This window comes from Lycium barbarum, chromosome 8 (genome assembly GCF_019175385.1).
Source record: "Lycium barbarum isolate Lr01 chromosome 8, ASM1917538v2, whole genome shotgun sequence".
NCBI lineage: Eukaryota > Viridiplantae > Streptophyta > Magnoliopsida > Solanales > Solanaceae > Lycium > Lycium barbarum.
In genome coordinates, this window is record NC_083344.1 from 110,594,802 (window position 1) to 110,609,652 (window position 14,851).

The 14,851-nt window shown below is 38.8% G+C and overlaps 2 protein-coding genes and 1 non-coding gene across 8 annotated transcripts; 2 read left to right on the plus strand and 1 right to left on the minus strand.

Annotated features, from left to right (window-relative positions):
- Window positions 1–1,998: 1,998 nt before the first annotated feature.
- LOC132608508 (small nucleolar RNA R71) lies at window positions 1,999–2,105 on the plus strand. The gene has a single exon (XR_009570422.1). It is a non-coding gene; the product is annotated as a small nucleolar RNA R71 (small nucleolar RNA).
- Window positions 2,106–6,198: 4,093 nt separating this feature from the next.
- Window positions 6,199–9,961, minus strand: LOC132606682 (uncharacterized). Of its 6 annotated transcripts, none has more exons than XM_060320278.1 (4): window positions 9,607–9,961; window positions 8,645–8,751; window positions 7,991–8,059; window positions 6,199–6,453 (listed from the first exon to the last, which is right to left on the minus strand). In XM_060320278.1, the coding sequence occupies exons 2-4, from the start codon at window positions 8,742–8,744 to the stop codon at window positions 6,287–6,289; spliced, it is 336 nt and encodes a 111-aa protein (XP_060176261.1). In that variant the 5' UTR covers window positions 8,745–8,751; window positions 9,607–9,961; the 3' UTR covers window positions 6,199–6,286. The 6 variants fall into 6 exon arrangements, 3 of the variants coding, with proteins under 3 accessions (XP_060176261.1, XP_060176260.1, XP_060176259.1); XM_060320277.1 differs by having other exon boundaries at window positions 8,645–8,758; window positions 9,598–9,961; XM_060320276.1 differs by having other exon boundaries at window positions 8,645–8,758; window positions 9,607–9,957.
- A 2,330-nt stretch (window positions 9,962–12,291) lies between these two features.
- LOC132605269 (ubiquitin C-terminal hydrolase 13-like) lies at window positions 12,292–14,539 on the plus strand. Its single transcript, XM_060318471.1, has 6 exons — window positions 12,292–12,403; window positions 12,503–12,622; window positions 12,706–12,881; window positions 12,964–13,252; window positions 13,341–13,510; window positions 13,615–14,539. Exons 3-6 carry the CDS (start codon window positions 12,776–12,778, stop codon window positions 13,776–13,778), a joined length of 729 nt encoding a protein of 242 aa, XP_060174454.1. The 5' UTR covers window positions 12,292–12,403; window positions 12,503–12,622; window positions 12,706–12,775; the 3' UTR covers window positions 13,779–14,539.
- Window positions 14,540–14,851: the final 312 nt, after the last annotated feature.

The following is a 14,851-nucleotide window of genomic DNA, read 5'->3' on the forward strand; positions in this document are numbered from 1 at the left end:
CTCAAGTTTTGGTGGCTCAATAATTGAAGGCTTAGCCGGAGGAGTGGTTCTTTTGTCAAGATCAAGAGATAATTTCTTTGGCTCATAAGAATACGAACCCTGCCCAATAAGAGAAATTACCGTTTCAATAAACCCCTCGATTTCATCAGCCTCAAAATTCACCAAAATAGCCGAAAGTGCTTTGTCAAAGTGCTCCTCCTCTAATTTATTCTCCACCGCTTCGTCTACCACATCGAAAGAATCAATAATCGAAATGCTCTCGTAAGCACTTGACAATTTTAACCCCTTGCTAGCTTGGAAGGTTACCTCTTCATCACTTACCTGGAATTTTATTTCATTCTTTTCCGAGTCCATTAAAGCTCTCCCGGTGGCAAGAAATAGACTTCCCAAGATAATTTGGACTTCTTTGTTAACCGCACAATCAAGGATGACAAAATCCGCCGGTAATAAGAATTCTCCCACTCTAATAATGACATCATCAACAACCCCTACCGGTCTCTTGATGGTTCTATCGGCCATTTGGAGACGTATGCTCATTGGTCTAGGTGTCCCCAAACCGGATTATTTATAGATGGCATCACACAAGGCACGAGGAAAATCATGGTGACCGATGGTGCAAGGAATAGTGAAAGCCCCAGGATCTCCCTTCTTCTCAACCTTTGTGGACAAAATAATAGAGCTCACACGATGAGTGACTCCCACCGTATCATGCTTGATTGGTCTTTTCGTCGTCAACAAGTCCTTCAAGTATTTAGAAAATCTCGGCATTTCTTGGAATGCATCAAGAAATGGGATATTCATTGACAATCCTTTCAATTGGTCATAGAAGCGTTGGCACTTGGCATTCTCCATTCTTTTCATCAATCTTTGTGGGAACGGGGGAGGAGATTTATATGTTTGAGTCAAAGGTCTAATTGCCCCCGTGACCTTGCTCTTTTGAGTGCTACCCTCGGTAGCTTTTTCAACACTGGGCACTTCATCACCCTCAACAACAATAGGGTGTGCCACCTTTTCCTACTCAATAATAATAGGCACTTCAGTTGGTACCTCAATTTCTTCTTCAATAACCTCATCAACAATCGGCTCGACAATAATAGGTTCAACCACCCTCTCATCCACCGCATTAAGGATCTTCCCACTACTAGTAGAAATAGCTTTGCATGAGGCAATGTGATCACCTCCACCACCCTTGGGTTCGGAATTGTGTCGCTAGGAAGTCCTCCTCTTTGTGGAGGATGTTTCTCACAAGAAAGATCTCGCATTTATGACTCAAGTTTTTGAATCGAAGCGGTGTGAGAGCCTACCACTTCGGTCAAATTTTCCATCTTCTTGTCACTCTTGTTTTGGTTTTCCAAGATCTTCTCAAGCATAGATTCCATTCGAGAGATCCCTTGATCATTGGAAGGACCCTCTTGCCAATTTTGAGAGTTGGAAGAACGCCCTTTCGGTGGAACATAGGCATTAGAATTTTGATTACTATAATTGTTGTTATTGTAATCCTTCCTGTCCGAACCACCATATTCATTTCGGCCATATTGATTGCTTTGTTGTTGGGGTCTCCAGTGTTTTTGATAACCTCCTTGAGAGTTATCGATATTAGCATCCTCACATTGTTGTTGCCCCTCTCGATAGGTATCCTCCGAGACTTGATACATTCCGGGAGCATGAGATGGCATTTCTTCAACAACATTTACACATTTGGCTTCTTTCTCGGCAAGCCTCTTTGATAGCAAATCCACGGTAGTTTACAATTGAGCAAAAGCATGATCTCGTTCATGATTCTCTTTGGCCACCGCGGTAATAGAAAGACTACCATAGGACAAATTTTCACTATCATTGGAGTGCCAAGCTTGGTGATGAGTGGTGAGCCGATCAAGCAAAGTAGTAATATTTGCAAAAGTCCGATCCATGAAACAGCCACTCGCGACCGTATTAATCGCAATTTGATTCATAGTGTCTAACCCCTTGTAAAACTTCTCCATGAGCACATTCTCCGTGAAACCATGATTGGGAGATTGGGTTAGATAGTACTTGAACCGATCCCAAGCACTGTGTAGTTGTTCGCCGAGTAATTGCTTGAACTTAAAGATTTTGTCTCGGAGTTCTGCCTTTTTCCTCGGCGAAAACCACTTCTTCAAGAAAATATCGGATAATTCGGCTCATGTGTGGATTGAGTTGCTTGGAAGCTTCTCGTACCATTCACGAGCTTCTCCGATAAGAGAATATGTGAAAAGCCTCATCTGAAGAGCATCAGAATGAACAACGCCATTTGTTTGTTGAGTACACACATGCAAGAAAATCTTGAGATGGCGAAGTGGGCAATTCTCCGAAGAATTTTTGAAGTACCCCTCAAGTTTCAATAAATGGTAGAGATGACTCTCCACTTTGAAGTTTGCATTTCCAACTCGAGGAGGAACTACCGCAGCCGAATACTCTGCATCATTCATAAAATCTGCAAATACATTCTCATTTTCTCCCGCTACCTGAACAGGTGCATGAGGGTTTATATAGAGCCCTTCTTGATTTTGATTTCTTCGATTGTTTCGGTTGGCTCTGCCAGCCATCTGTTGCCTAATAACAAAGAGACAACAAACAGAGTGATGGAATAGAAAAGGGGTTAAAGAAAATTATTTAACAATTAGTAAATTTCAAAACCATATTCCCCGTGATGCACTCAAATTACAGCTAAATTATGGCGTAAGGCAGTCGGTGTCAAATATAGTAACCCAACTAGGTTGGGTCCACAACTTTGATTAAAGAAACTACTCACACATATTGGTTACAAAAGTAGTAAGCAATAATAAAGACATAAAGCTTACAAGGTGTAACAAAGATAGTGGAAATAGAATCTTTTTGTCTAAACTAAGCTCCAAAAGTGGTGTATTCAATGCTCACCCACCAATGGAACTAATATTCAACGTTGGAGAAAAATCAGATGTGTACAAAAACCTAAAATGTTTTTTAAATAGGCTCCAAAAACGCACAGCAACGATTGACAAAACTGCCCCTGGGAGCAAGATCGACGGAATGTCAATCAGTTTGACGGTCCGTCGATGCCTTCATATTTTGTTTCTTCAGTGGTATAGTCCATTCGACGGTGCCGTCGACCAGTTCGACACTCCGTCGAGTCTTTCGTCTTTCTCTCTTCTTGTTGACAAGTCTGTTCAACGATACAAACGACGAAATGTCGATCAGTTCGCCGCTTCGTCATTGCCTCCATCCTTTGTCCTCTTCAGCGAAGGCCATCACTGGAAAATTAGATTTATCGACACTTCAAAGGATGGTCCGTCGATTAATCGACGGACCGTCAAATCTTCATTTTTGGGCATTTTTTCCTTTTTTTCTTTGTTTTTGCTTTTGGGCCATCTTATTCCAAAAACACAACAAAAACACATTAAAATGACCCAAACTTTCTTGAAAACAACCAAAATTCATAGTAAAAAGGCGTCGAATGTGCCACAAATTCGCAACACATCAATGCACACCACATTATTCTCCCGTTCAGAGATCAGCTGCATCATATGACGTCAGACACGGTAAGATTTTTTTATTTAACATTAGTATTTTTTTTTTACTATTTTAGTCTTTTATTGTTAACTAATTCAATTATTTTTACAGGCTTTTATATGGACACCGTATGATCAGATTTTTGATCAGTTGCCGCCATTTTGTAGGGTTGGTGAGCCCTCGTCGAGGTCGCGGTGTCCGTTGATACATATGGACATCGTTGAGGATCACGCGACCGATTGTGTCTTACGACAGTTCGGCCATGTACAGAATTTACCTAAGCAGGCTACTTGGGAGCGCGACCGTTATACGCAGGACGAGCGTACGGCTGTCACTGATGCATGACGGGCCTTTATGCAGCTCCAGGTCCACCGTTGGGATCAGAGGGTGGGGACGCTGGCTGTGGTCGGACATGCGACTCCGGTCCAGACGTACATGCAGTGGTACACGCGGATCACTCGCAGCTTGGTTAGCAACCCCGCGAGGCCTCGTGCAGATGACCGAGGATATGCAGCTCTCGCAAGATAGTATGAGGCGTTGGTAAGTTTTATTAGTCTTAAACTTAATTAATCGTTTACTGTATTAAGTTACAAATTTATTCAATCATTAATATTTGCAAACAAATACAGCTACGGACCGTACAGAAGATGCGCCGGGAGAGCTTGGACCATATGGATGCCCCCGAGACAGCGGGATATGCAGCGCTGATGGTTCAGCTAGCCGAGGGTGGTATGCAGTAGGCGCAGGAGCTCGGACGTGTCGACGAGCCTGTTCTAGAGATCCCGCATCAGGTGGTCGTGGTCATGCCAGAGAGGCTGGTGCTCGAGAGGGTAGGGGTAGAGGGGCTGGTGGCCGTGGTGGTAAGGCCAGAGGGGCTGGTCACAGAGGGGGTGGGGCCAGAGGGGGTCAAGGTCGAGTAGATGAGCCTGATGACCATAACCAGTTCCAGCTCCAGCCCAGCAGCCTCCGTTGACTTCAGAGATCCCGCCGAATTCTTACTGGCTATCGACTTCTTACCGGCCATCGACTTCAGAGCATCTGTCGACACCTGTATATACGCCGAATTTAATTTCAGATCACATGTTCTGGCCATCGCCTGCACAGCCACCAGTTCATCATCCACAGGGTGAGTGGCCAACTCGTGATCTACAGGGTGGCACGAAGCTGGACTTCGATTTCTTATTCGAGGAATTCGACATGTCTCCGACTCCGGGGCCCGCTCAGGCGACCGCTGAGGAGCCATCTCAGGAGCCCTCTCACCAGCCATCTCAGGAGCCCGTTGACTTCTTACTGGCTATCGACTTCAGAGCATCCGTCGACACCTGTATATACGCCGAATTTATTTTCAGATCACATGTTCTGGCCATCGCCTGCACAGCCGCCAGTTCGTCATCCACAGAGTGGCCAACTCGTGATCTACAAGGTGGCACGAAGCTGGACTTCGATTTCTTATTCGAGGAATTCGATATGTCTCCGGCTCCGGGGGCCCGCTCAGGTGACCGCTGAGGAGCCATCTCAGGAGCCCTCTCACCAGCCATCTCAGGAGCCCGTCGACACACAATTTTGATTTTTTACAATTAAATAATGTATTAAATAATTTTTTTATATGTTATTTTATGTTTAGTTTAGCATAAAACTAAACTATATTGTTTATATGTTATTTCAGGTTCATTCTTCTGCGCCTGTAGACCCATCTCCTACTCCGGCACCATCTACATCTCCGGCTCCGGAGCCCACTCAGGAGGCCGCTGAGGAGCCAGCTCATGAGCCCTCTAGCCAGCCATCTCAGGAGCCCGTCGATACACAGTTTTGATTTTTTACAATAAAATAATGTATTTATTAATTGTTTATATGTTATTCCATGTTTAGTTTAGCATAAATCTAAACTAAATTGTTTATATGTTATTTCAAGTTCATTCTTCTATGCCTGTGGACTTGTCTCCTGTTGAGATTGAGTCATCTCCTGAGGCTCACATTCGGCCACTGTCGTCTTCCATAGGAAGCATGTTTTGAACAAGCCCCCTAGGAAGGAACATAGGATGATCACGCCATAGAGCGTGTACAGATTAAGAGGAAAAGGGGGGGGGGGGGGGGGGGGAGATGATGGTGAGGGTGGTGAGGTTCGCCTTAGGCCTAAGATTATTCTAAAGGCTCCCACATGTGGGACCTAGGGGATGGAGATTGTGTATTTGTAAATAAAATGTACATTTTATGTTAATATCATATTTTTTTTTATATTATTTTCTTAATGATAATTAGTTATTGTAGTTTTTATGTCGTATAATAATAACTCGTGCGACATCCTAAATTAATCAAAACCCTATAAAATAAAACACTTAAACCTAAAGATAACAAGTTTCCAAACAAACAAAACTTACTTCGGGGCAGTTTACTACCCCTAAAACGATGATCCAAACGTATAGGTATACTTGATGCATTGAGCCTACATTATTGTTCGCAAAAAAAGATATTAGGTTCTATATATAATATTGATATTCTGGCGTTTTTAAACATGACTAATCTTTGGTCAAAGTACGGAAAAACGTGAATTTCACAACTATTTTTTTGAATAAAGGGTTGGCAGTATTTTTATACCCCTATTGCGCACTAAATTAGTGCGCAATAGGGCCAAAGTGTAAATTTACACTTTGGTCTTATTGCGCACTAATTTAGTGCGCAAAATGCATTTTGGTAACTTTGTTTTTTAATGGGGTATTTTGATACCTTTTGACATTTTTTGGGTTATTTAAGTTGCGGACTCTATTATATATGTACTCTTTTAGTTCAGAGGATAGATGGTACTGATCTTAATACAAACGTATATGTAATGAACATCAGGGTTTTCTCCTAACATAGCTTCAACAGATTTTCCAACGCCGTCCAGAGGAATGGTTGATGTCAGCTCCCATTTCCGCTGCCGTGAGTTTCCTTCTGATAATTGTTTACCTGCATCACATAAGCATTGCAGAAGAAGATTTTCAGGCAGATACCTACAATATCTGTTAATTAAAAGAGATAAGGTTCTCACTTTCCCTCTTTATACAGTGATGTGAAAGTTCAGAAGCTACAGATACATAGTCACTCTCCCTTGAGCCATTTGAGGCCTTCCAATTCTTTTTCATACTCCACTTCAACATGGGGAATGATGAGGAGAATAACAAATAAGTGAAATTCAAGATCTTTAGATATGAGAAAGTTATCATCTTTATTCCAATTACTTTTGGTAGGTATATTCTACCACCTGTGTGAGCTCGCTCACATTGCCGGTCCCAAGCCCGGATAAAGGAGGAGGGTTGCCGAGGGTCAATCGGAAACAGCCTCCCTACCCAGGTAGGGGTAAGGCTGCGTATATCTTACCCTCCCCAGACCCCACTATTGTGGGATTACGCTGGGTAGTGACCAAGGTATATTCTACCACCAGAGTTCCAACTGAATATGATGATAGTCAGTGGCGGAGCCAGGATTTCTGCCGAGGGGGTTCAAAATATAAAAAAGTAAATATACAAAGAAGTCTAAGGGGTTCAATATCTGTTATATATACATAAAAAATAATTTTAACCTTGTAAAAATAGAGTTTTTTTCCGCCGAGGGGGTTCGGATGAACACCCTTGGCTCTATGTGGCTCCGCCACTGATGACAGCTATTCCACTCTCTACTACAAACTAATCTCTCAAACTTAGAAATATATTCGTCATGGTATATCTGATATAAAGATGGATATGGGAGTTATCAATAAAGATGTTCTTCAGTTTTTGCGGGAAAAAGCTGATTCAAATAAATATGACATCAGCACCAACACAAAAGACCAGTAGGAAGGTTCAAGAGACCTATCACATGTAGTTTAATACTCCACAAGCAGGAGTTTCTCAACAATGGGAATCGGAAAACTGGTGTTTCGTATGTAATTTGCAGAATAAGTTTAACCAGGAAGGAGTCATTCATAACATATCTGATATTCTGAAATCAACATGGATAAAAGAGGGAAAATGCTTAGAAAGATAATGTAAAAACACTTAGTTTATTAGCACACTTCATGTCTTCAGATGTTTGATGGGGGTTTAGGAGTAGTACAATGCAAGGTCAAACCAGTGAAACATCTCTTTGATTAGCAAGAGAACGGACATTTACCACAATATAAACTCCTTTATCCTTCAAGACCCTAAAATTTTCCATCAACTGCTTCAATAAATGAAGAGATCAAAAAGCAAAAGGACACACTCAATAAGTGAAAGTACTGGAAATGTCTTGATCTACCTGCCAACCTCTGACAACATCGTAGCAGCATTTTGCTGCGAGCTTTGTCCACAATGCAGAAAAACATTTTTCTAGAAGTCAATAATATTCAAGAATGGGTATAGTGATGTAAAGAACTCATTACGATAGAGTCCAAAGTTCGAGAAAGGCCATTACGTAAAAAAGGTGTCACAAACTCTTTGAAGTTCTTAGAATCAGAAACAAAAAAAACATTGTTAAAAATCAGGACCTTTATCAACAACAGCATCGAATGAACCACCTTCAAAACAATTCATGTCTCGTGTATCCATCTTCATATCTGCTTAATTAGGAAAAGGCCACGATATTCCAAAATGTTCAGACATCACGCAAAAGATCTTGCCTTATTAGCAAGCAACACTAATTTCTCATCATCTTTATGCATCTCATGGATAGGTATGAAAGATATCATGCGATTACATTTGGGAATGTAAAGGTGTGAATACAAGATGGACAGTTTTAAAAGCGAGATATGCCATCAAACTTCAATTTCATGAAAAAGCAGACACTTCACCTAGGAAGAAATTGACCTTGGACCTAATTTAACCCCAAAAGGTAACTCATGCAGTGAGAATTGTCCAAGACCAGATACGAAAATAAAATACCATATCTCATACCGATGTGGAATTCTAACATTCCTCACGACCAGGACCGGACATCTAGAATGTGGACAATATAACATGGGTCCCAACATGGATAGGTTTGACAGCCATATCATGAGAAGAAAATGGACGTTGGGCCTAATTCAACTTCAAAAGCTAGCCCATCATGAGGTAGAATTTTCCAAGATCATATAAGGAAACAAATTACCACATCCCACCTTGATGTGGGACTCTAACATCACCTCTATAATACAAGAGCTTACATTTCAATTGTGGTCGATCAGAATACTTCTTTTGCATTGCTTTGATTACCACGGAAGATATATCAACATTGACCACATCCTCATAACCATCATCAACCATTCCTTCACTAAAAGCTTCAACGAACACAATATCTGTCAAGTACAATAACACACAAAAACAGAAACCAAAAACGCATACAAGCAACTAATATACAATATTACTTCTAATGCTTGTCAATAACTTTTGTGAGATGAGGGAGAAGAAATAGTAAAAGGAATCAGAGCCAAGGCCAACCAATGATTACATTACCAACTGAATAATGCGCCTTGGAGGACAAAGAAAGAGGAAGATAAAAGATTGTATCTTTAGAATGGTTGAATCTTAGAATTAGATTCGAATTTCAATTCAATGAATCAACACCATCAAATTCCAAATTAGCTGGAGGCAGTGATATGTTCATTCCGATCAATTCAGGTCCATTCATTCTAATAATAACTGATTTGTCTTATAACTTAAAAGAGAGGTATTATATAGCTAGATGTTCTCTAAATTCACTTATCCTACACGAATATACACGTTTCTTATCAGATTAAAAAGATTCATGACAAGGGACAGAACCTAATGTAAGTGTAGAAATGGACAACAAAGCTTTTAACTCCAACTAGTTGAATCCCCTATATGAATCACGAGCTTCTACTCTTAGCTCAATTGAGACAAGGTAGGTCCTTTGAGACAACTGCCATTTGCTTTTATTTATAACTTGATTCCTGTTTATTTTCAAAATCAACCTGTATATTACCCTTCCCAAGAGCTCCCGCAGTTTTTGCTCCCTTGATGACTCAAACCCGCAACCTTAATGGCGCTATGGGTGCTCACTATCTAAGCAACCCCTTTTGTCTGCTATCTGTATATTCGTTTTTCTTTTTCGGTAACAAAGTAAGAATGGAATAGAGTGCAGAGATATGTAGGATACCAGAATTACCTCAACCGACAATGAGGACATGATGGTTGTGAGGGACGTCGAGGTTGAGGAGTGGTTTGAGTGATGGATACTTCTGGTACCAATCAAAGGGGCCTGCTTCATCAGTATATCGTTTGTCCCAATACAATGATTCCCCGTAAGCTTGCCCTGTCCCCGTCATCGATCCGATATTCCGGTATATTCGGACCTCAAAGCTGATTCCGATCTCTTTGGTACAAGTGAGTATGAATTGTTCTTCATCAGCCTAACGAGCGGTTTGTCTAGTAGTTGGGACAGAGAATGATCTGGAATCCTGGAAATGACACATCCTAGGATTAAGCTGAAAACAGGTACTCCCTCCGTCCCAAAAACATTATCTTACTTTCCTGTTTTGTCCCAAATTTTTTTACTCATTTCTATATTTAGAAATAATTTTAACTTTATAAGATTACTTACAGCCACACAAATATCTAAGACTTATTTTGAATCACATATTTCAAAAGTCTTCCTTTATTTCTTAAATCCGTGTCAAGTCAAATTAAACAATCTTTTTGAGACGGAGGGAGTAGTATCTTATTTATTTATTTAAGAAAATAAATGAAAAATAGTAGTGTCCTATAAATAGGTAAAGAATTGGGTTGCACCATTGTTTTAAAGCCGTTTCTGGGATTGCCCGAGGCTCGTGTCGGAGCGGAACACTTGCAAAACGTTTTGAGGTTCACTTGTGGGGCTTTGCAAAACGTCTTTAACAAATGAATGATAGAGTTCTATCCATCTATAGAAATATTAAGATTTAAAGTAACTAAAATAACAAGTGATAATGTTGCATATTTACTGATTAAGAATACCGTGACGGTGAATATTACTTGAATATTTTTTCTGAAAATAGATCGATAAAATTTGTATCTTCACTTGATATTGGTCTTCATGTCTTAGTTATATGTCTCTGAACTATATCAAACTTTTATTATTTTGTTATTTGAAAGCATTTTTGTATTTTTATTGATGATGGAGTAATGTTTTAAATTATACACTACTAAAAAATAGGAATTAGGGACGAATAAAGTTTGTAGCTAAAATACAAAATCAACCGCTACTCCTATTTTGGGGATAAATTATCAAAAGGAGTTTGTTAGCTACTAGCTATTTAGCAATAAATTAGTGACAAAGTTTGTAGCTAATTCTATTTTTTTTGTTGTAATAATTTTGATAAAGTTGATTGACTATTTACTTTAATGGAGGTAAAATGTATAGTTTGATGACATTTCTTATGACATTGTGATTTTTAAATTTGTTTGAAAGTTAAAATGTTGTAGTTGATTTGTATCTCATAAGTAATTACTTTGATACTATTGCATTGTTTATACTTGTAATAAAATCTTAGATTTTGTTTTTTATGAGTTTCTTTATTCCTTTCTAACTTTCATAAACTTCTAATGGTTTTTCAATATTGTTTTGTATTATTATGTTATTTTATTAATTAATAAATTAAAAGTTTAAAGATTCATGAGGCTTATGCCCTCATCTCTCGAGGCTTACACCTCGCCCCATATCCTAAAATTTCCCGCTTCACGTTTCTGCCTTTTAAAAGATGAGTTATATTAGTATTTTTATTTTTGTATACTATTCAATCGTGTCATTTTATACCGTGCTGTTTGACTTGGTAGAAAGTTTAATACTAAAGAAAATTTATCCACTTTACCAAAAGTAGGGCTGGGCGTTCGGTCGGTTCGGTTTGTAAAAAATGGCAACGAAAATCGAACTGAAATAACTTCGATTCTGTTCGGTTTTTGCAATTTCGGTTTGGTTTAGATATGGAAACTTTCTTACAGCCACAAGTAGGCGTTTGGACAATTTCGAGCAATTTTTAACAAACATAAGCTAAAATTAGAGCGATGTTTTCTAAGCTCAGAGTAAACAGGAAACAGTACTAGTACATCTGAAGAGGGTCAAAGAAATCATATGCCAAACAGAGAGAGCAACCACCTTCCAAGAATTCTCTTTGCTCTCTGTTGGACTTGACCTCATTCTCCATGGTAAAAAAACATGCAATCTTTATTAAGTGGAATTACACAATCCCACAAATTAAACAATATATTGTTGAAATTATGTATATATGTTTCATGAAAAATATGACTTGCTAAAATTCGGTTTTTCGATTTAACCGAATTAAAATTTGCAATACATCGAAAATTGAACCGAATTGTTGAAATTCTATAAATTAAAATCGAACAGAACCGAACAAACTGTAAAATTGAAACCGAAATTAAAAAAAGTTTGGTTCGGTCGGTTCTTTCGGTTTGAACCGAAATATGCCCAGCCCTAACCAAAAGTTTCTTTAAAACTTGTGTTAGACATGTAGTGACATTTGTGTGAATGTAATAAGATCTATAAAGTGAAATATATGATATTAAAAAGTTTCTAATATAAAATTTATTATTCTTGTTAAATAGGCTAAAATAAATGAAGACTGTCGTGTAACAAGAAAACATGAGGGTTAACTTATAAAATTTGGTAATAAGCAACAAAGGCTGAGGAAAAGGGGAAAGTAGGAATCTACTTTACATGTAAATTTGTAGTGTGTAAATATGAATTCGAAACCTCCATTTGGAACTTTGGAATGTTTGTGAGAAGAGAATGCTAACAGAAGAAACATACATAATCCGGGCTAAGCTAAGGATAACTTTTCGAGGCAACTTGGTTATGAATTGTGATACATATAAATAACAGGCATTAGACAATAGAAATGCTATGCACTGGAAGATAAAAGGCGTTAATAACAAATACTTGGTCATGGCTGATTTATACAACGAAGATGGTGGGCCCTTATGGATTAAAAGCTAGCATATATTTCTTGCATGATGCATTCAGTATATATGTTCTAATGCTGTGTTGTACTACTAATATTTTGTTGCAGGAGTTTCAAAATTCATTTCAGAAACCCTTACACACTCAAAATTCAGTCACTTTCTCTTCTGAAAAAGAACAATATTGAGAAATACACCTCTCCGTATTTTGAAGCTGGCGGCTATAAATGGTGCAACTTTATCCCTGCTGGAATCTAATTAATATTACTAGTTTCTTGAGTTTTAAATTTGTAACAGTTGATTCGTTGTGCAGGAAGTTGGTGTTTCATCCAAATGGAAACAAAAACAAGAATAAAGCAGGCAAGCATGTTTCTGCATATCTGATGATGGCGGACGCAACCTCACTTGCCCCTGCAGGTTGGGAGGTTCATGCTGCTTTTCGGCTCTATTTGCGTGATCAAAACAAAGGCAATTACTTGGTCCTCCAAGGTCTCTCTCTTACATCTACTTAATTCCCTTTTATACACATAATGAAGGAGAAAGAATCAAGTTTTCTTAATTACAACAACAGATACATCTAATGAAAAGGGAAGAAGATTCCAAGCGATGAATGTGGAATGGGGATTTGATCGATTCATGAGTCAAGAAGCTTTCAGCAATCCAGAAAATGGGTATGTTGTAGATGATACGTGTGTCTTGGGAGCAGAGGTTTATGTATGTCAAGAAAAGTTCCCAGGTAGAGGGGACTGTCTCTCCATGGTGAAAGACCCCATTAGCTTTAAGCACACCTGGAAGATCGACACGTTAATAACTGCAGATTGTGAAGACTCTAAGACCTTCATGGCAGGAGAACATAAATGGTACAATCACTCGCTTCCTTTTCTCAAATTGTGTAACTCAATATGTATATATAATGGCTATTCGTATGTATGTATAAAACTAAAACAGGAAGATACAAGTATACCCCAAGGGAAAAGGGAGTGGTACAAGCAGCCATCTATCACTATACTTGACATTGGCAGAACCAAGCAGCCTTTCTCGGGGTACTCAAATATATGCAGATTTTACATTGCGTATCCTTGATCAAATGTATGGCACACATCATTACAGTGGCAAAGGTACTTAACATCGGTACAGTACTATAAAAGTTAATGATGTAAGGTGTTTAAAAGATTAATGGAGCATTATTATGTCATCATCATTATACTACTTTTGGTTCCAGCCAACTATTGGTTCAGTGCATCACGTACATGGAGTGGATGGCCAAGATTTATACCGATTGGATTTGTCAGTTTGCCCGGAGGCCTCTATCGGGTCAAAGACGCTTGTGTTATAGAAGCTGAAGTCACTGTGCATGGGGTTACTACTAATAATATCATGCTCTAATTAGTACCTAGAATTTGATCATGACACCAATTATGGTAGAGAGAATGTTTCCTCTTCTGTTTGGATAGGCCAGATAGAAGAAAATTGAAGTCAGTCTCATTGTGACAAATTAATCTGCTTGAATCATCATTGCCAATTTGGCAATCCATGTCAGTTCCAATGCTCTTTATCATATAGTTACGCTTATGAACTACTACTATCTGGTAATTAAATCCATTTTCCGCGTTCTTGTTGTATCTATTAGTATTTGTTTAAAGTGAGGTATTAGACCTTGAGGGCTTGTTGCCATTGCTTTTTATTAATGGCATCAGAGAGAGCTTCAGGAACAGTATTGATCCAAGGACTGGGGGTATTCTTTCTCTCCGATTTGTTCTTAATATTCTTTAGAGGGGTCCTCTTCCCCTTGTTGTTGTTGAGGTGGGAGGTGGAAACCTCAGAGAAACCAGGGTATTCACCTTCTTTCCAGTGTTTCTTTTTCGGAAATGTTACCGGAGAAGAAGAGGCTTTGGCAGCGCAGTGAAAACGGATAAGACGGGGACCAGAAGAGGAGTGGAAGTAGGGGTAGGTAGAGGAGAGGGGATAAGTGAGGAAGACGAAGATAAACTAAAGCAAGTGTTCCTCATTCCTCTATTCTCTCATTTGCAGCAAACTGAAATGGCACTCCCAAAATTCTCTTGTGCAAAACAAGATTCAATATCTGAACAAGTAATGCTAATATTGACACTCAACTAAATTCATCTTTCATTTCTCATTAACTAATACTAGTACAAATTTCTCATCAATTTCCGTTTGTATTGATGTTTTCAAGTTGAAAAGACTAACAAAACCTATCTTATCTTTATCTTTATGTAATCTGAATTTCATATAAAATAGTCGCAATAAGAAAAAGACGAGAAAGCAACATAGATGGTCTTTTAATTATGAGAGTAGGTTCAAAATAGTCCCTTAACTATGTACTTAACAGCTTTGATCCTTTAAATTTGAGACAAGTTAACAAAAATGGTCCCTTAATTATTTTTAACCCTTAAGTATACACTTAATAGTTTTGGTCTTTAAGTTCGCCAAAAGTTAAC